Source organism: Ictalurus punctatus, chromosome 2, assembly GCF_001660625.3.
Source record: "Ictalurus punctatus breed USDA103 chromosome 2, Coco_2.0, whole genome shotgun sequence".
NCBI lineage: Eukaryota > Metazoa > Chordata > Actinopteri > Siluriformes > Ictaluridae > Ictalurus > Ictalurus punctatus.
This window is the reverse complement of record NC_030417.2, coordinates 22,224,862-22,247,582: the sequence shown is the minus strand read 5'-3', so window position 1 is coordinate 22,247,582 and position 22,721 is coordinate 22,224,862. Positions and strand designations below refer to the sequence as shown.

General features: G+C 38.2%; 1 protein-coding gene across 1 annotated transcript; it reads right to left on the bottom strand.

Annotated features, from left to right (window-relative positions):
- Positions 1-9,086: 9,086 nt before the first annotated feature.
- Positions 9,087-12,633, bottom strand: sox8a (SRY-box transcription factor 8a). Its single transcript, XM_017459456.3, has 3 exons — positions 12,072-12,633; positions 11,274-11,506; positions 9,087-11,141 (listed from the first exon to the last, which is right to left on the bottom strand). The coding sequence occupies exons 1-3, from the start codon at positions 12,473-12,475 to the stop codon at positions 10,414-10,416; spliced, it is 1,365 nt and encodes a 454-aa protein (XP_017314945.1). The 5' UTR covers positions 12,476-12,633; the 3' UTR covers positions 9,087-10,413.
- Positions 12,634-22,721: the final 10,088 nt, after the last annotated feature.

The following is a 22,721-nucleotide window of genomic DNA, read 5'->3' as shown; positions in this document are numbered from 1 at the left end:
AAATACAAAGGTGAACAAATTATTTATCAGAAGTGTGTGTGTGTGTGTGTGTGTGTGTGTGTGTGTGTGTGTGTGTGTGTGTGTGTGTGTGTGCATGCATGCGTATGTGTGTGTGTGTGTGTGTGTGTGTACGTGTGTGTGTATGTAAATAAAAAGAACAGAGAGATTACCATGGCAAGCAAATTAGACAAATTATTATATAATAACAACTACTCAGCCACTCTAATATATTAATTGGGCCTGATTAATGTTTTTCTATTTCTCAGTATCAATTACTTATATTTAGTTTAAAATCTATGTTCATTACAAATATGGGTTTAAATGTTCCCAACTAGTGTTTTGTTTCATATCTGTTCTACATTTACATTTATTCATTTAGCAGTCGCTTTTATCCAAAGCAACATACAAATGAGAAATGTGCTATTAATATGTTCTAATTTTTACTAATTCAAAAATTTAGCTAATCTGTGGCATCCATATCTTAACTATTATACAGTAAGATCCTACTGAAATCAAATGGTTTCAAATGTAAAAGTTTTCACACTTTGTTCTTTGCTGCACTTTACTGATGGTACCAAATTATCGACCAGAATATCCAAATGAATGAATATGAAACTAACTTAGCATCAAACCTATATGTAACACACTCAACACTCTACCTGAAGCCCCAGGGCCTGACATCACAGAGGTGCATGATTGGCTGTTGTTCGTATCAGTTGCCTGATTGACAAGTAAAAAGTTGCCAAGATATAGGGAACGAGAAAGCAGGAATGCTTGACTTCACATGTACAAACTTGCTTACTACTGGATACAAAAAAAAAAAAAACATAGTGTCAATATATTGACATTCATCTTCTTTCCATGCATAACAAGATTTTTTTAGTAATTTCAAGCAATCTGAAAAATGTGGATGTACCCCTGTAAACAGTGTTTCCCTCATTTTATGTGAGATGAATAGACCTTTCACACTTATTTATAAATGTGGAAGTGTAAACAGTAGCATTTCAAAACTTCAGAGGAGATAGTGAACAATGCCAGCAAATACAGCTTGCAATCACTGCAGCACCCATAAATACACAAATAATTTAAGCAGTTCATCTGTACTTGAGTTTTCATTCATTTCCCACTGATGTGCTTGTCAGAAAGAGATGGCATTGTCCTATGAGGGTGTGCATTTTAAGATACAGCACATCTGTAAATAGCATTTCAAAGAATCTGAACACTCAAAAACAGATCAGATAATTGTTGTCCAAACAATGAAAAGCCAGTGTGTGTAGGACATATAATGACTATTATATGTCCTACACATTATTATATGTCCTGGCTATATAGTGATGGTCGAAAGTTTGTGTCTCTCTCGCTCTCTCTCTCTCTCTCTCTCTCTCTCTCTCTCTTTATATATATATATATATATATATATATATATATATATATATATATATATATATATATATATATATACAGTGAGGGAAAAAAGTATTTGATCCCCTGCTGATTTTGTACGTTTGCCCACTGACAAAGAAATGATCCGTCTATAACTTTAATGGTAGATTTATTTGAACAGTGAGAGACAGAATAACAACAAAAAAATCCAGAAAAACGCACGTCAAAAATGTTATAAATTGATTTGCATTTTAATGAGGGAAATAAGTATTTGACCCCTCTGCAAAACATGACTTAGTACTTGGTTTAAAAACCCTTGTTGGCAATCACAGAGGTCAGACGTTTCTTGTAGTTGGCCACCAGGTTTGCACACATCTCAGGAGGGATTTTGTCCCACTCCTCTTTGCAGATCTTCTCCAAATCATTAAGGTTTCGAGGCTGACGTTTGGCAACTCGAACCTTCAGCTCCCTCCACAGATTTTCTATGGGATTAAGGTCTGGAGACTGGCTAGGTCACTCCAGGACCTTAATGTGCTTCTTCTTGAGCCACTCCTTTGTTGCCTTGGCCGTGTGTTTTGGGTCATTGTCATGCTGGAATACCCATCCACGACCCATTTTCAATGCCCTGGCTGAGGGAAGGAGGTTTTCACCCAAGATTTGACGGTACATGGCCCCGTCCATCGTCCCTTTGATGCGGTGAATTGTCCTGTCCCCTTAGCAGAAAAAAAACCCCAAAGCATAATGTTTCCACCTCCATGTTTGACGGTGAGGATGGTGTTCCAGGGGTCATAGGCAGCATTCCTCCTCCTCCAAACACGGCGAGTTGAGTTGATGCCAAAGAGCTCCATTTTGGTCTCATCTGACCTCAACACTTTCACCCAGTTGTCCTCTGAATCATTCAGATGTTCACTGGCAAACTTCAGACGGGCATGTATATGTGCTTTCTTGAGCAGCGGACCTTGCGCGCGCTGCAGGATTTCAGTCCTTCACGGCGTAGTGTGTTACCAATTGTTTTCTTGGTGACTATGGTCCCAGCTGCCTTGAGATCATTGACAAGATCCTCCCGTGTAGTTCTGGACTGATTCCTCACTGTTCTCATGATCAATGCAACTCCACGAGGTGAGATCTTGCATGGAGCCCCAGGCCGAGGGAGATTGACAGTTCTTTTGTGCTTCTTCCATTTGCGAATAATCGCACCAACTGTTGTCCCCTTCTCACCAAGCTGCTTGGCAATGGTCTTGTAGCCCATTCCAGACTTGTGTAGGTCTACAGTCTTGTCCCTGACATCCTTGGAGAGCTCTTTGGTCTTGGCCATGGTGGAGAGTTTGGAATCTGATTGATTGATTGCTTCTGTGGACAGGTGTCTTTTATACAGGTAACAAACTGATATTAGGAGCACTCCCTTTAAGAGTGTGCTCCTAATCTCAGCTCGTTACCTGTATAAAAGACACCTGAGAGCCAGAAATCTTTCTGATTGAGAGGGGGTCAAATACTTTTTTCCCTCATTAAAATGCAAATTAATTTATAAAATTTTTGACATGCGTTTTTCTGGATTTTTTTGTTGTTATTCTGTCTCTCACTGTTCAAATACAACAACCATTAAAATTATAGACCGATCATTTCTTTGTCAGTGGGCAAACGTACAAAATCAGCAGGGGATCAAATACTTTTTTCCCTCACTGTATATATATATATATATATACATACATAAATATGACATGACCTAAACATGACCTAGACAAAGAGAACCCAGTTAAACAAATGAGACAACAAATATTATACTTGGTCATTTATTTGTTGAGGAAAATGACCCAATATTACATATCTTTGAGTCGCAAAGGTATGTGAACCTCTAGGATTAGCAGTTAATTTGAAGGTGAGTCAGGTGTTTTCATTTAACTGGATGATAATCAAGTTTGAGTGAGCGTGCTGTTTTATTTAAAGAACAGGGATCTAGCAAAGTTTGATCTTTTTTGTGGAGATGTATCATGGCATGAACATAGGAGATTTTTGTAGATCTCAGAAAAAGAGTTGTTGATGCTCATCAGGCTGGAAGAGGTTACGAAACCATCAATAAATTGTATGGACAACACCAATCCATAGTCAGACAGATTGGTAAAACTGTGTACAAACTGAGGAAATTCATGACCATTGTTACCCTCCCCAGGAGTGGTCAACCAAAAAAGATCACTCCAAGAGAAAGACATGTAATAGTCCATGAGGTCACAAAGGAACCCAGGGTAACTTCTAAGCAATTAAAGCCTCTCTCACATTGGCTAATGTTAATGTTCATGAGTCCACCCTCAGGAGATCACTGAACAACAATAGTGTGCATGGTAGAGTTGCAAGGAGAAATCCACTGCTCTCCAAAAAGAAAATTGGTGCCCCTCTGCACTTTGCAAAAGATCACATGGACAAGCCAGATGGCTAATAGAAAAATATTTTGTGGATGGATGAGGCCAAAATATAACTTTTTGGTTTAAATGAGAAGAGTTACAGTGGTGCTTGAAAGTTTGTGCTCCCTTTAGAATCTTAATCCAATAGAAATGTTGTGAAAGGACCTGAAGCAAGCATTTCATGTGAGGAAACCCACCAACATCCCAGAGTTGAAGCTGTTCTGTGCTGAGGAATAGGCTAAACTTTCTTCCAAGCCAATGTGCAGGACTGATCAACAGTTACCAGAATCATTTAGTTGCAGTTATTGCTGTACAAGGGGCCACACCAGATACTGAAAGCAAAGGTTCACATACTTTTGCCAGTCTCAGATACGTAATATTGGATAATTTTTCTCAATAAATAAATGACCAGGTATAATCTTTTGTCTAATTTGTGTAATTGTGTTCTCTTTGTCTACTTTTAGGATTTCTGATGATGAAAATCTGATGATGTTTTAGGTCAGATATATAGAAAATTCTAAAGGGTTCACAAACTTTCAAGCACCACTGTATGTTTGGAGAAGGAAAGCACTGCATTCCATCATAAGAACCTTATCCCATTTGTGAAACATGGTGGTGGTAATACATGGTCATGGTTTGCAGTAATTTGTTTGGATGCAATGTGTGCCTTGATATATTATTCCTTTCACTAAATATATTATTTTTAACTGCTCTTAGTTTTCAGAAGCCAGTTACTGACACTTTATTTTACTCAGGGGTACACATATAAGAATTCTTTGTGATCCACCACCATGCATAAAAATCAAGTAGCTTATAAAAACAGACGATGTCCCGGATAAAATAAAGTAAGCGATAATATGACTTATGCTGCATATTACTATATTTGAACATCTGAAATCTTTTAATTCTCCTCTTACTCAACTAGGGGTGAGTGTGTTTTGAGGAGAGAGAAATTTGACTTCCATGCTCCTACATTGTGTGTTTAGGATTCATATCCATATAATCTTGTATCATTCACTATACATTTACTTTTGGTTTCTAGAACATTCTTGTTCCATTTTTTCCTACCCTTTATGTGACATCACATCTATAAGGTCATGTGATTTTGATCACACATTGTCAAAAGTCTCAATATTAGCAATGTAGACTTGCTTAAGTGTCCCATATTTCATTAGTTTGTGCTAAAGTATCATTTTTCCATTCTAATATGGTATCAAAAAATAAAAATAATTCACCGGACATAATATGGAACATTGTGCAAGCAAGGGTTCAGAGCAGGAGGTGAGAGCAGTTCTAACATAGGCAATAATCACACTGAATGTCCAGTTAATTTCCCTTGCAAATAGGCTCAGAGGTCACACACACATTTACGCAAACACACACATGCACACACACACATACACACACATGCACACACACACACAAACACACACACACACACACACACACACACACACACACACACACACACACACACACACACACACACACACACACCAAAACTCTTCTCCCTGAATGACAAAAGCCACTAGGCTCATTAAAAGGGATGAGATTACTCTTAGATTAATCTATCTGATGTCCCTCTCTGAAACAACAGAATTTTGTAGTATGGTATTGGCAAACCTGCCAGGTTCAACAAGTTTTTCTTATGCAGTTTTCCTTATGCAGATCTTCATATCACTCTGCTTCATTTGAATTATGCAAAAGCAACAGATGGAACTGAGTGCATGTCTATGAATGGAATACTTCATATGCCCATATGTTCTAATGATAAAACAGTAATATAACCAGAGAAGATGCACAGAATCTCGCAGAATCACTTTTTTATTTAACTTATTTGCTTCAGTGTCTGTGTATTTGTTTATGCAGTGGCTGTTTCCAAATCTATTTGATAAAGCTTTGGATTGGAGACGATTTGGAATTATGCCATATTACACCAATATCTTGCCTAGTTGACTGATTATCTAGAGCAGATGGGGTTAATGGTTGGAAATGAATTCTGGAGGTAGATCTCTAGAAACAGAATTGTTGATCACTGGTCCCCAAATTTATCCCATCCATCCTTCCATTTTCTGTATTGCTTATCATACCTAGGTTCACAGGGGAGAACAATCTCACATACATTCACACACTACATTTTGGAAATGCCAATCAGCCAACAATGCATGACTTTGGACTGGTGGTGAGATTCAAACCTCCAACCCTGAGGGTGTGAGGCAAGCGTGCTAACTACTAAGCCACCGTGGCCCAAATAGATCCCTGTAATGTAATAATAAAACATTTAAAGTTTCCAGTATCCACCAACTATACATATATACTTATAGTTTTATGAGCACATGTAGGTCTGTATTATTCTGAATCTTTACATGATGGTGTAAGTATTTTAGGCTGGTTAGGACATATGTCCCCATAAGACAATTATATCTTGCCTATGTTATCCGCACTGGCACAAACTGTTGCCCAGTTTGTGTAGAAAATACCATCAATAGAAGCCAATCTGTGACTTTTTTTATCAGTAGTATGGTTGTTCAGGAGCAATATTCACATGCTGTAAGCTGTGCAAGTGATCGGATTCATTGTCACTTGAATATTTACAAGTTGAAACTCAATTGAAACTACACTTTCACTTACTTTTTCAGAAAAAAAAAAAAGACAAATCCTATGACCATGTTTACTAAACTATCTCTGTGCCAATATTTGTCTGAGACTCCTTATCATGAACAATATGGTAACTCCACACAGGGGGACCTTATTCATATAGCATTGTGGTTAAATTTTTGTATGTAAGCTATAGCCTTAACACTTTAACCCCTCCCACCCACTCTTGTCAGAGCATATTTGTACCCCTAATTACCAATTAGCATTTGTATGAGCTAAAATATTTAACAAGCCATGAGTGGTTAAGGTTAGGATGAGGACTGGTGTTAGCAGAGAGCAATGTTAGTTTACATCAGCAAATTTGCTTTTTAAAATTCATAGACATGTGTTATAAGATTGGTTTGGTGTCACCAATAAAAGTATCAGCTCTTTTTTGTGTTTGTAATTTAGGCTGATGAGTAAATGTAGGTGTTTAGTCCTGTGGTGGTAGGAGTCAAAAGGGGATGGACATGTAGATTAGGATAACTCTTCTAAAAGTAACAATATACATTTATTAGTTTATTACAGGTATCATCGGTACTTTCATAACACCGACCGACTGTTATTGTACACGTCAAAATCTTTCTGCCATATTGTCCACCTATAATTACAGTCCAGTAACCATGCACTACAACATTTCTACTACAACATTTTTCACTGTCCTGGATGACTGAAGGCACATGTAAGCCCATCTTCTTTCCTATGTCACTAATAAAAGCATTCTATTTCTGATTCTTTTTGTTTATGAACAAATATTAGTATCTTGGTTGTAACTGAGACCTAACCGCCCAGATATAATGCTGGCTGGTTTGCTGGGAAAGCTTGCTTCAGTTTGAGTTATTTGGGCTACATTAAGAACTCATGAAGGGCCAAAGTTGCTATTTCCTACTGAAATGAGACCCAAGCACTCTGAAGGGCCTTGTTTCAATGAATTTGATTCATGTCTGGTCCTTCTCAAGAGTTCCTTCTCAAACTATTTGGCAAACAATGGGATGTGAGAAGAAGAGCTTGAAGGAGGAAAAACAGCAAGTCGTTCTCCAACCAGCCACCCACATGCCATCTGCTCTCAAAATCTCTGTTTTATTATTATCATTGTCGTTGTCACAGTTACAGGTTTATGTTTCACATCTTCTTCGTCATCTTCATCGTGGTAGCTGTTGTTTTTTTGTTTGTTTGTTTTTTTTTACTTTGGCATGAAACGGTGCCACAGGAGAGAAAATTCTATTCCTATGTACATCTAATCATCCCTTCACAAGCCTCTTAATGACTTGTCAGTTGCCCCGCTCTTCCATTTTCTGTCCAATTAATTCTTTTCTTCCTTTCCGGATAAAGGCAGACAATAGGGCCCCTCCACACACACACACACACACACACACACACACACACACACACACACACACACACACACACACAAAGTAAATCATTAAAATTCAGCAACAGCTCTCTCTCCATCACTTTGGGAAGGGCTGCTTTGCATGCATGCCAGAGCCCAGCTTGAAATTCTACCCAGCAGAAAAGAGTGCTGGACAAGTCTGCTCCTTCCCCTACTTTAGCTACATATGAACTTTAAGACCAATGTGGCATGTTTTTACTAAATTTTTAACCCAAAATCAAATGATTCACGAGTCATGAAATGAGTCATGAAACTAAATGCATGTGAGATAAACACCATTACTGTTATATAGCATTAAAAATAAAAATGTAATTTTGCAGACTCATCTTTGAATATTCATAGAGAATGACTTTTGTGGCTAAGGTTTATGGGCTACAGGAGAGGCATGTATCTTTCTAACAGAAGAGAAACAATTCAGCTCCATAAACTCAATAATTAAATTCAGAAATTTCTAAATACACAACTTACATGCATGGGATAATTCACTATACATTGAAAGCAGATAAACGTTTTGCACATTAATAGCACATTTAATCATTTATGCTTTATTACTGGAAAGTGTTGTCACAATGCACCAAGTTTAAAGATAAATGTAAATATAGAAATTACTTAACAAAATGATTTCAGTAAAAGTCCATTATGAATCTGTTTGAATAGATTTGTACTAAAATCTACTGTGTATAATAAATATAAATGTTTAAAACCACAGGGTGTGCTATCTAAAATCATATTTGAGTATGAGTTTACAAATTAAATTTTCTTTCAAAAAAGTCCTAAACATTAACACAAAATTTCAAGTAAAAATATATTCAGTGATGTATTGTTTCACATTCACAGATCACACTGACCCATAATGTGCAGTTTATTAGAAACAATCAGGCTTTAAAGAAAAGCATTTGAGTTAAAAGTATAACATAAATCCCCTTAATGAAACTGGAATAAAAATTAAAACATCTTTCGAAACTCTGTCCAGGGTGTCCCCCGCCTTGTGCCCTATGTGCCCTAGGATGGGCTCCATGTTCCCCACAACCCAGTAGGATAAGCGGTATAGAAAATGGATGGATGGATGGAACATCTTTCAAAGTTTAATTAAAAGTGAAGTACAAATACTGACATGCTAAGAAGTATACTGAATTTTAATGCAAATCTGACATTTAAAAAAATGCATGGAAATCAGGGGCTCAGATTATCCATTAAGAATTACACATGGCATTAATTGTGCATACTGATATTAATTGAGCAAATATTTTGCTTGAACAAAATCAAGGAAGTCATGGTTCAGGAAAAAATGTTTTATTATTTTTTCACAGATAAGGCCTGCAATTAAGGTTAGCTTTGTTAAGACAGAAAAAAAAATCACAGCCAACCTTTAAAAAAATATAACAGTAAAACAAAAGAACACTGTTTGCTCTTCACGGCCGGAATAAACCAGCATGTTTAGGAAAAATTACGATATGAGTCTCAAATGTCACTATGAAACCGGCAAACATTTCTGAAACAACAGGTTAAAAATTATGAGACAGAGGGATGAACATGTTAATTCAACAAAAGATTCAACATAATGAAAGTCAATCAACATAATCACATAATGAAAATTATATATGGCAGCTCTATAGTGTTTTAAATGCCAAAACATCTGATATAAAGAGATGCTTATTTCTGGTGTGTGTGTTTTTTCATTACCCACAAAATAAAATGTCAGCAAATTTGTTATTTATTTTATCATATAATTTTCAATGGCTTGAAATTAGATTGAAAAATATCAAGGAAAGAAAAAAAAACACAATTACCCCAGGCCCTTGTTGAACCACGTGGTAATATATTGGCCTCTTTTGCTTCATTTAAGTCATATGGAATGGAAATGTGTGTGTATGTGTGTGTGTGTGTATATGTGTGTGTGTGTGTGTGTGTGTGTGTGTGTGTGTGTGTGTGTGTGTGTGTGTGTGTGTGTGTGTGTGTTTCATTTGTTTCCAGGAATGCTATATTCTGCAATTATACAAATGATTGTAAAATAGCACAAAATTCTATATTTTCATCCCCAACATCAAAATGGATTTATACAAATATACAACTTAAACACAAAGAATGACATAACAATTAACATAAATAGATATGGAATATCTCTAACCAAAAAAAAGGGGGGGGGGGCTATTTTATTAGAATTAAGGAGTGACCAAGAGAACTTTTGTAGTTGACTCTTTCTGTTGGAGTATATTTTTAAAATAATTGGTCCCAGTGCATGTGTGTATCTGTTTTCTCCATCTGCTTCTTAAACGGATTTGGCATACTCATGTGCTTCTCTCCTACACAAATCAGTGGCATATACTCAGTCATTAAAAAAATACAATTCCAAGAGTAGGCCTATATGTGGGGAATAGAGAGAAACAGTGACAGGTGGTCCTCACAGAGGATTTCTGCTTGCTGTACTAGCGCTATCGGGCTATGCAACGTCCATGGATAAGTTGTTTGGGGGTGGGCAAATTCAGCAGGCACTTTTTCTTCTTCTTCTACCTTTGAATGAGCAAACATATCCCCCTTCTTCTCTTGGCTACTGCTATTCCTTCAGAAGTGCTTCCACAGTACAGACGAGATTACACTACCTTATCAAGGCCTCGATAGAGTGGTATAAATCGGCTGCTCCCAGTTTGCAGTGGGGCTGTGAGATGGTGGAATAGACAAGCTATTGAGAATGGTGCCTCCGTAAGGCCTCCGCGATGAGTGGAAGTAGGGGTACTGGTAAAGGCTGGAGGCATAGCTGGAATATGGACTGTAGTAGCCAGGGCTTTGCAGGTCTGTATAGTCGCATGGAGAGCTTGGGAAAGGAGCAGTTGAAGTAGTGCAGCTCTGTGCACCATAGGAGCCATAGTCAGAGTGAGAGGGTGAGCTGTGAGAGGGCTCACTGTAGTGACTCGGGCTCAGCTGCTCTGTTTTGATGTGTGGTCTGGTCTGACCCATGTCACTGGATCCAGAGGAAGAGGCAGAGGTGGAAGAGGAGGAGATGGCTGCTTTGCGGCTCCAGGCAGCCCCACTGGCCCCAGAGTGGCTGTACGAAGCAACATAAATACCAGGGTTGGGTTCCGAAACCATGGAGGAGGCTATCGAGTGCCCATTGACGGGAAGGTACTGATCGAACTCACGCACATCAAAGGCCTCCATGTTGCTCATGACGTCTGTACTGAGCTCAGATATGTCTACGTTACTGAAGTCAATGTTCTGACGCCCAGTGTCCAGCAGCCGCCGGCCTTCATTCTTCATGTCTTGCTTTCCGCCATGACCATGGTGAAGGTCGGTCTTAGGGGTTGTTGGTGGTGTTGGTGGTCCATGGGGCTGACCTGAAGAATGTATGAATGACAAATGTTAAATATGTACCAAAATAAGAGCGGGTGTCTGAATGTCACTTCTTCTATTACATTCCACAGTGTAATAAAGTTGGATTTACCACCTACAGAGTAGCCATCACCCACCTGGATGGTCTGTATGATGATGATCAGCTAACCCTGCCAGGCCACCCATGCCTGGTTCAGCTTTGTACATGTGATGGCTTAGCTCAGCTCCAGAGTCGGAGTCACTTTGCCCTGGCTTCACACTCTTTCTACGCCTCGGCTGGTACTTATAATCAGGATGATCCTTCTTGTGCTGTACCCTCAGTCTCTCAGCCTCCTCTACAAAGGGCCGCTTTTCATTCTCTGATAGCAAGCTACAGTAAGGAAAAGAGTAAAAATACATTTTGTTCTAAAAGCTTTTTCTCATGTATCCTCATTGTCAAATGCGTACATTTAAAAATTGCAAATGCCACCATGTGGGCTATTGAAATATGGAAATCCCACATCTTCATCATTAATGATGACTTATATTCCAAACTGCTTCTGATTAAGACTACTATAATTCCAAAGAAATTTCATATACCTTGGATGTATTGAATTGTGCATATGGATGTCTATGACAGTGAAAATACCACTTAAATATTTCTGCAATAGTGCAGAGACTACATCCAACTATATTGTAGTACATCTAAAATGAGGAAATAATTAGTAATAATTAGGAAATAAATATTGATCAAGTTTTTAATCCAGCAAAACCCTTTCTGCAATTTTTCACAATAAATAAATAAAAGACAGAGCAAACTAGTTAAACAGCTTTAAGTAAAATATGAGACATTTTTAAAATGTATTAATTAATGACCAACAAAACAAAAGAACAATAATAGGCCCAATAATAATAATAATAATAATAATAATAATAATAATAATAATAATGCTCACCGCCAGAGTTTGCCAAGGGTTTTGCTGAGTTCGGCGTTATGAAGGTGAGGGTACTGATCGGCCAGTTTTCTGCGCGCCGCCTGCGCCCACACCATAAACGCGTTCATGGGCCGCTTCACGTGCGGTTTGTTCTTGAGTGTGCCGTTGGCTCGTGCGGGCATCGGCACCAGAGACCAGTCGTAGCCTTTGAGCACCTGTGAAACGGCGTCCCGGATACACGCCGGGAACCTGTCATCTTCGTCTTCGTCCATTTTTTTGCTAGACGAGTGGAGCAATCCGTGGCTGTCCGATCCAGCTGGCGAAGAGGGCGCGTCCGAATCCGATTCGTCCTGAGACGCCGAACTGGAAGTACCTGTCGGACTGCACGGTGCGTCCGCCATAGACTTGTCGCACTCCTCGGTCATGTCTGGGTCCCTATGGTCAAAATCCTTCTTGATGTCGGTGAAATCTTACGCGTATCCGTTACGTGTGGATAGTGTCGATGATTTAATGCGCTGTTGGAAACTCAGATCTCGTTGTGCAACTCGGTGACAGTCGCTAAAAAGACTTTTGCGCGAAGTTAAAGCGTGTCACGCCTCTTCTTATCCCTCATTGGTGGACTACACTGCCATACTATCTTCTTATTGGTGGAGGACTATTTGCAGTCAAATGTAATAAAGCCTATTGCTTTCACCGAATGAAATACTTTGGATGAAATGTAGGCTTACATCAATAACAGGCGATGAAAGGTTTCAACATTTGTGAAGGATTACAAACTGGATTCGTTTCTGATACGGATGATATTAATGAATTAAGCTGAAAAACATATAGTTATTAAAGTTTTTCATTACAAATATGAATAATAATAATGCAATATATTTTTTAAAATGTACAATTACCCACCCCAACAGTTTTGCACTTGTTATTAGCAAACTCTTTCCTCTCATTTACTTACTGATATGTTTTCTGGTCTGGTATGTTAAGATACATCCATGACAACTGGATTATCTACAATGGTATAAGAAAGCTTCTTAAACATTTCGTTGAAACTATATATTAAAATAGTCTCACCCTGTAGATAACTTTTTTAACTCTCAAAAAATATTTGTTTCCTGCTACTGTCATAGGCCTATCTATATCTTATTTTGTATTTGCATCGATAATAACAAATGCACAATAATTAGTAGCCTACATCTTTGCTTTCATCCTGTCTTTTATCAAATTTATTTAACGGTCACGTCTTATAGGCCTGTAATATGTGAGTTATAGAGGATTTCTTTTTAAGGCTTGAAATTCAAAAAGTTTAACTTTAAAAACAAAGTTTAAAAAAACGTTGTCTTTGAAGTGACGTTTAAGCGTTGTAGGCAAAGTAGATTCAACTAGGTTCATAACTAAATCAAGAATTACTTCAAAAATTAATAGTAAAACGCACTGAGGAAGTCAGAACAGGTAGGCTAAGTTATTTTAATTGTAATTAAGTGCGGCTAGAGTTTTAGGTAGGTTTTCATTAAGATCACCTCACTAATTTCTCTATTAGCCCGCAGGCTCTCACAAACAGAAATGCTGGGAATTTGCTTTTGAAGAAGAATCCTCTGCCAAAAAGAATTAGGGAGCGGCATGTTACAGTTATGCACAAGGTGGTGGTACGTGGTTTAACCATAGACCAGTCTATGGTTTTAACAGGTGAGTCCAGCCCCTGAAAAAAAAAGTTGATCCAGAGCTACTGCTGTTAAGGAGCACTGCTAAGTCTTTCATAAATAACACCATCACTTTAAAAACAACAGACAGGCAATCAGTAAATTTGTTTTTAACCCAGGCAAAAATAATTGCCATGGGACCAACATTGTTGGCTGCAAGCAGAGTTTTAAAAAATATATAGATTCAGACAGATGACAGCCTTGCTGTGGAGCCAGTACTGTCTTCATTTGAATGTAAACAAATAGACCAGGGTTATGTTAATACTTTAGGGAAGCTATTTAAATAATACTCCTGCTGTAATAAAACAAAGGCCTCTGTCCACCATTTATGTCATGGAGGAATAATTGGGCATTAAAACTTAAAGGTCTCTTTGTTATTCCCTTCAACAGGTTCCTGAGTTAAAAAGGAAGTCAACTTCTGACAACAGTTTATTTGTTAAAGGCTGTAAATAGCGGGGGGATAACAGACAAGCATTTCACTTTAAAAGAAACAAACCTAAATGCTAGTGACAGAGAGAGAGACATGACGATAAAGAGCAGAGATTGAATCACTGCCTTTTTTTGTTAGTGTGCCTTTGTAATAATTATTGCAATGTTGATTTGTATCGTTGGCACTGACATGAAAAGGCAAGGTATGTTTCACTTGGCAGGCATGTTCGAAGTTTGTTTAATGCTTGGAGTAGGTGGCTGGGATAGCAATGCAGACAGAGACCTGTGGATTTTATTCATATGGAGAGAGAAACAGATTTTCTTTACATTGTGGATCCTTCATATTCTTTACATGAATTGTACAATGGTAAATTGTTTAAGTTGGTGTATTTCTGTGAGGTAAGTGATTTTCTTTCTTTCTTTTTTCTTTTTAAAATTGTGCATGTTGCAGATGGAAAAGTGAATAAAATATTTTAATTGTGTAAAAACAGATAAATATCCAACAAAAATATATTGCAGATGATGAAACGGTATTCCTATTTGAATCGATTTACTTCTCTAAAATTTGTTACAAGTTATGTTCTGCAGTTTCTGTACATGTTGCTTCCGGATCATTTAGACGATGTTTGTATTAAAATATGTTTTTAGGGTTAATTCACATTCTTGCAAATAGTCTTCTGTATGAAAATTATTTCTTACATCAGTAATTCCCATTCACTTCCTGATATCTTTTCTTGGTTCAGTTTGGGTTGTAGTTTGCATAGTGGTTCTCCTAGTTTGGTCATAATGGGGGGGGGGAATAAAATTATAACTGCTGTACCTTATATTTAGCCTAAATTGGTGATTATAGCTACACTTTAACTGAAGAGGCAAGGTGTCATTTGAGACCACATGTGGTCCATATCCAAACAAATGTTCAACTACAAGGAATGCTGAACTGACAGGGGCATCTGGCGTAGAAGGGAGGATCGTGAAAGCTCTTGCTCAGCAAAAAAATAAATAAAAAAATAAATAAAAATAGAGGACAGCTCAGTTTCAGCTCACAGTTAATGGTAGAAAAAGAGGCAAGGCAGAAGCACAGCATTGACCGACAGCTGGTTTCACTTGTCGCCAAGTGGTGGGATCGGCTGGTGGTTTCGGTGGGCTCTGGTGTCAGAAGAGGGGAAAGGCAGGAAAAGAACGGCGGTAAAATGAATCCAGCAGTTGACCTTCACTGTTCTGTGTGTTGTGGAGAGTCCGCTGCACCCCATGTTCTGAGAAAGGAAGAGGGAGTGAGTGAAAAAGAGTGAGAGTGAGAGAGAGAGAGAGAGAGAGAGAGACTCACATGAACTCAGAATGTCCCAGTGTGGGACGGAAGGTTTTAATTTCAGCTTTTGTGATTCCTCAAAGGGGGGTTAGAGACAGACCAAGAAAAGCCAGCTATAGCTTGGTTCTCTTAGACTGTGGTCAGATTTACCCCTACGAGTGCATAACACTCTCCAGCTTAAATAATGCACATGCTAGATTGAATTACAAAATTGTTCACAGGGAGCTCTCATGCCTTTTTAAAAAAAAAAAAATTCTTATTTATTTATTTTTTTTTACCACTATTGTAAAATCAGTTTGTCATGACCATCCAATTTTGAGACATGGGAAATCATGGGTACAGTCAATGAACAGTATGCTTCTCAGACTTCAGAATATTTCTGATAAGCATATGCTGGTCAGCCACAATAATTCTAATAACATCTTGATAGTACAAATTTATAAATATATCAGGACTTTTTTATTTATGTAGTTTTTATTTTCTTTGTTTCTGATTTTATGCTGTGGAACTACATGTTTCTGTTGCACTGCTATGTTACTGGAGCCTTCACCATTCAGGCTGTAAACAAAAGGATATGAACTCTCTCCTCCTCTTGTCTTTCTGCCCTTTTGTTCACCCAGGCTGCTAGAGACACAGCCAAACCACACACTAAACAAGCTCATACAGCTACTGAGCCACAACACAGCTCTGTGAAATTGGTAGAAAATTAAAAGTCGCTCTCTGTCTTTTGCTTTGTCTGCCCCCCCGACCCCCCCCCCACCACCACCACCACCCTCACTAAACAGTTCTCCTGGAATGGAGTTGTGCAACTTTGCATTATGTAAATGGTTTATGCTGTTGACCATATTCTGCCCACTTCTTCTATAAAAATCCTGTTATATCCTTTAAATTTAAAACATATTTAAAAAAAAAAAAAAAAAAAAAAAAAAAAGAGTTTGTACAACCCACCCTCTTCCTCTCCTGGAGTAAACAGTTGATGTCTTCTGTGTCTGGAGCTTGGCAGATGTGTTTTACACATCTGGTCATCTCACTGGAGGATGGACCTGCGGATGTTCAAGCAAGCTAGCCATTTGAACTTTACTTCTTCTAATTATGCCCCACCCCCAAGCATTTTTGCAAGTTAGGCCATCCCATTGACCCATGACCCTCTGCTTCCCTAAATTCATTCTATAAAAACATCTTAATGAGGGGTTCACAAGGCCAATTGAAGGTTTTATTTAAAACTATTAGGTGGCTCAGAGAGAGATGCTTGAGAAGTGCAAGCATAGGATAGGTGTTTTGTACTGAAGGAAACAATTAGTACAAATCGTGTAGAATAAATTAGCCTGAAACCATTTTTTTTCAATGCCATGAGGAAACCATTTCAAGTAGTTCCAGATTTTCCAGAAGAGGGAGGGCTGCAGTGTACCATGTTGTTTATGATTATTTCAGATCTTGTCCAGTGCACAACAATATAGCATTTTTATTGTTGAATTAAAAAATAAAATAAAATAAAATAAAATGCATAATAAGACATAATACATATCTAGTACATATGTACCCCTTTTATCAGTCTTTTTGTAAATGTTCCCATCTTTTTATGTATTGGTCATAGTTTGTTTATTTGAAGAGTCAAAAATGGTATGGTGTGACTGCTCAAGCATTGGTGCAATTCTGAAAAAACTATGGCATTGATCTACATCCATTTTTATTTTCCCATTTTTGCCATAATTTCAAAACTGCTTTGCATTACTGATCAAAACTGCTATGCAACTGCATTTAGAGTTTTTTCATAATATTCTAAGGGAAATTGTCATAAATTATTCATATTACAAAATATGTGTTTGTATGTGTTTGTAAACCTATATGTGCATTATACATTTTAAAAAGGTGACCTTAGTGACATGATGTCCTGTTTGGATTAGGTTGTCAGTTTTGTGTCTGTTAAATTTGAGTGAACTTGACAACATCATGTGGTGTGACCAAAAATCATGCAGCATGATTGCTGTCTGTGATCTGATAGATATGTGTCTACCATTGGCTTTTTCTGTGCTTTGAATACTCTATTCATGCTTTAAATGTACTTAAATAAACTGTACATAGTTGTTTGTTTCAGTTTGGTAAAGCTATGAATAGGCGCATGGTGGCTTAGTGGTTAGCACGTTCGCCTCACACCTCCAGGGTCAGGGGTTCGATGTGTGTGCGGAGTTTACATGGTCTCCCCATACTGCAAGAGTTTCATCCGGATACTCGGGTTTCCTCCCTCAGTCCAGCATGCATGTGCCCTGCGATGGATCGGCACCCTGTCCAGGGTGTGCCCCGCCTCGTGCCCAATGCTCCCTGGGATAGGCTCCAGGTTTCCCCGTGACCCTGAAAAGGATTAAGCGGTATAGAAGATGGATGGATTTCAGGATGAATAGTTTCTAGTCTATATTTTGTACAACCCCAATTCCAAAAAAGTTGGGATGCTGTGAAAAGGTAAATAAATGTAAATAAAAACAGAATGATTCGCAAATCTCATAAACCCATATATGTTATTCACAATAGAACATAGAAAACATATCAGTTGTTTAAACTGAGTAAATGTACAATTATTTGTACAGAAAGAAAAAAAATAGGTAATTTATGGCCACAACACATCTGAAAAAAGGTGAGACGTGGGCTGGAAAAGTAAGTGCTACTAAAAAGAAACAGCTGGAGGAACATTTTGCGACTAATTAGGTTAATTGACAACAGGTCAGCAACATGATTGGATATAAAAAGAGTATCTTAGAGAGGCAGAGTCTGTCAGAAAGAAAGATGGGATGGAATCTGGATGGAAGCATATGTTGCTCTAAAACCTGTATATACCTTTCAGCATTGATGGTGCCTTTCCAGATGTGCAAGCTGTCCATTCCATAGGCACTAATGCACCCCCATACCCCAGAGAAGACGATGGCGATTCTGGACCATGTTCACATATGGCTTCTTCTTTGCAGGATGAGAGAGCTTTAACCAGCATATGTGGATAGCACGGTGAACTGTGTTCACGGACAATGAGTTCTAGAGGTGTCTCTGAGCCCATGCAGTGATTTCCATTACATAATCATGCCTGTTTTTAATGTAGTGCCACCTGAGGGCCCCAAGATCACGGGCATGCAATATTGATTTTCATCCTTGTCCCTTGTGCACAGAGATTTCTCCAGATTATCAGAATCTTTTGATGATATTATGTACTCTAGATGATGAGATATTCATAGTCTTCGCAATTTTATGTTGAGGAACATTACCTTGAGGAATTTTTTGCAGATTGATGAACTTATGCCCATATTTACTTCTGAAAGACTCTGCCGCTTTTTACAGTTCACCCAGTTTCACCAGTTTGTGTAATGCAATTGCATGCTTCAGTGAACCACTGTGCTGTATCCTTAAAAGTAATTTTTTAATCTAATGCTGTTCAGCTTTATGTGACGAATAGTTCCATGAATGCCTTTAAAAAGTAGTATGTACATTCTGAACTACTCCTCAACTTACTTGTCTTTTCTTGAACTGACTTATGTCTGTTCCCTTTCTCTTACTCATGACATCACCAGTGTTAAATCTGAGTGCAAAAAAAAAGGCCTCTGTTATTTATGTGAAAAGGTCACTGCAATAAATTTCAATTTATTAATAACCTAAACTATACATGGATAAAATTGACATTCGTGAGGTGTGTGTTTTTGTATGAAACACCATCTCAGTATGTCAAAATTATATTGAAGTGATTCCTAACATTTTACCACTGAGTCCATGATGAGAGAATGCACGCGTACACATAGCTTACTGTTGTCACAACTGGGCAGTTGAGACGGACACAAGTGCAGATTTTTAGTTTTAATAACGAACAAAATAAACATACAAAAACACCATGACTAAAAGGCAAAGCACTGTGGCAAACATTAAACATAAACTACAGAAACAAAACACAGCAACCGAGACAAAAGCAAAGTAAAACAAATGTAAGACAAGGAATTCATTGCAAACAGTGGTTATATACATGAGTGCTCCTTAACAGAAACATGAAAGGGCGCTTCTCCTGGAGAGCCAACAAACCAAACACTTCCTCCCTCTGGCAGTCCTGGCCCTCTGGGCAAACTGTTCTCAGCAGGACAGGAAAGCAGAGCGGCATCCTCAGCTTGCCAGGAAGGCAGAGCGACATACTCAGCTTGCCAGGAAGGCAGAACTTGGTCAGCCATATCAGCAGACTCTGGCGTGAGCAGAACTTGGTTGTCCGTGTCAGTGGACTCGGGCGTGAGTATAACCTGGTTGTCTGTGTCTGCAGACTCGGGCATGATATCCCTGGCCTGGCTTGAATGCGGAGCGATTGCTACTGCACAGTCAGCGGGAGGAACAATGCTCAAGGCGGAGCCTGAGGGGAAAGCGACATTCCCCATGTCGTTAGAAGGGAGAGTGCCACTCTCCGCAAGGTCCACGGGGGAAGCAAAGTTCTCCGCGAGGCCAGAGGGAAGCTCCAAGGTTTCCACAAGGCCAGATAGGGGAGAAAGGTTCTCCACGTGGCCAGAGGGCAGAACGATACTCTCCGTGAAGCACGAGGGGGGAATGATGCCCTCCGTGGAGCAGTAAGGGGGAGCGACATATGGCGTGAAGCAAAGAAAAGGAGCGACATCTTCAGTGGAGCATGGAAGCAGTGCGACATCCTCAGCCGAGCAGGAAGGCAGAGCGACATCCTCAGCTGGGCAGAAAAGCAGAGCGACATCCTAGGCAGAGCAGGAAAGCAGAGCGACGTCCTCAGCACAGCAGGAAAGCGGAGCAATGTCCTCAGCGGAGCCGGAAAGCGGAGGGACGTCCTCAGCAGAGCCGGAAAGAGAAATCAGAACCAAATGACATATTAAAATCCTCTTGTCCAATGATGAGCATTACTCCAGTTGTTTGATTAGCTAAAATGTTGAATTTTCACCAAGAGTGATGAATAATATAGACACATTTCTGCTTTTAATATAGAAATATTTCATTGCTTCATTTTAAAGAAAGTTTAGAGGAGGCCGGGCTTTTTATGTAGTTTCAAAGCAATCACCTGTACTGGACATACTCCTCTAATCTCTCTAATAAACAAGCCATTTCCACCCATAGAACTGTCACTCACTGGATGTTCTTTTGTTCAGCCATTCTGAGTAAACTCTAGAGACTGTTGTGCATGAACATTCTAGGAAATCAGCAGTTTCTGAAATACTCAAATACCTTCCATTGTACTAAAAATAATTTAGGATTGATTTTATTGTTTTCTATTAGATTGGAGAGATATGCTGATCAAGCAGCAGTAAGAGCCATTCTATGGTTAGGAAGGCTCTATTTCCATTTAATAATTGAGCTGACTTATTTTTTGTATGTACACCCATTATGTAATTAAAAAGACTTCAAATTAGTTACATTTATATCCATTTTTCTGGGAAACCCATCGTAAATAATTGTAATCCTTCATACTCAACTAATTATAAGAGGGAGGTGTATATAGCTGTATGCTCAATTGGTCTAATCCAAGCTTCTTTTAGTTTCACATGACATTAAGTACGTGATCAGCTATAGTTTCATTTACAATAAGCGCTTTAGATGTAAAAAAAAAAAATAAATAAAATAATAAAATAAAATAAAATAAAATAAATAAAAAATTTTAAAAATTATATTTAGCAGTCCTGACTTCAGATAAAATGTGCTGCTGTGCATTTATATAATTGTGGTACATGTATTTAGTTTACTAGAAATATCTGAGATTTTCTGCATTTTTGTTTATATTTAGCTTGGGGAACAGACACTGTCTTGGAATGGGAAGGTGAGTGATGCCACAAGGCACTTAACAGATTGGTTTTGCCTTTTTGTCCGCTGCCTAACCTTGTCTCAGGATTGTAACCAATTTGCATCTATAGTCACAAAAAATAAGAAGAATGTAGGCACCACACATGCCAAAATCTTGTGTTTTGTTTTTCTGGTTGCGTCATAATCACAAAAGTAAGCATGTGGTAAACTTAAGCCCTCTTGGATTAGTTTACCGGGGATGTCTGACAGTTTTTGACATGTCTCCCCAGTGATAAAATTCTTACATCTGGACAGCAATAAAAATGCCACAGAAGGAGAAAGTTTCTAGTGGGTTGTATTTTCTATTAACCCAGGTGTGTGCATCATTAGATATTTAAGAAACTTGCAGTGATACTACTAGTCATTATTTATAGAAAACATTGATGATATTGCGCATACGTGAATATAAAGCAATACTTTATAGCTGCCATTATAATCAAATTTAAGGTACTCCTTAAATCAGTTTTCAGGATCTCCACTTTTCTTAATGATTTTATTTTATTTCTCCTCATGAAAATGCTTTCCCAGGTAGTGTCTGTATTCAAGGTTTTAAGTATCTTGTTGAGTGCCTCCTCTAAAGCATCCATTTTCCATTTTGCGATTTGGTAAGTGTTTAATATCTGGGGGAGAGTCACTATTACATGTGCTACAAGACTAAATACTACAAATAATAGTAGGCAAACAACTTTTTGTCCAACGGAATGCAATATCTGTATAGAAATGTGTATCTGGACAGGACTAAAATTATCAGAATAATTTTCTGAAAGAGTAATTTTCTCAGAGGAGGATGGAGAAAAACAATGGCATGGTCAGTTTGGATGGAAATAGAATCACAGAGTAGCTCCTGTAAAATCAGAAATTAACCAAAAAACCTTGTAAATTTAATCCCATCTGGATAGGGCTTTAGTCTGCTTCTGCTGACCGAGTCAGGACATATGCCCCTGGTTAAGAAAATTATAAACCATGAACATGTTACTGGATAATAACCAGGACCACTTTTGAAAATATAAAATGACTGTCTACATTATAATTTCATACTGCAAAAGCATTTTTTTAGCCTCATCTTAATATGATCCCAAAACTCTTAATTACAGTCAATGCCAATTCTATTTCTGACAGTATAATAATAACTGTATGCATTACAGTCCAACACTGAAGGCTCATTTAAATTATTCAGTGTTAGTGGAGATAAAATAGACAATGCTTGATAATTTGTTCTTGTGCATGTAGCATTTAAGAACACTAGCACTTTCTCCTGCACAGTAAGGTGTTGTTTGCACTTATTTTTCATCAGTTAGTAGAAACAGGATTGCACTTGTGACATTGTTGGCTATATAATTTATAATGGGATTGTATTCTGCCCCACTTGCAAGTTCCTTTCATCTGCCAACTGAATAAAATAAAATGTATTCTGAATGCAAGTTGAAGCAC

Coding starts and splice junctions, on each gene's coding strand:
- sox8a (XM_017459456.3), bottom strand. CDS start 12,475: ATGACCGAGGAGTGCGACAAGTCTATGGCGGACGCACCGTGCAGTCCG. Junction 11,507..12,071: donor ACCCTTGGCAAACTCTGGCG/GTGAGCATTATT, acceptor TCCTTACTGTAG/CTTGCTATCAGAGAATGAAA. Junction 11,142..11,273: donor TCATCATACAGACCATCCAG/GTGGGTGATGGC, acceptor TACATTCTTCAG/GTCAGCCCCATGGACCACCA.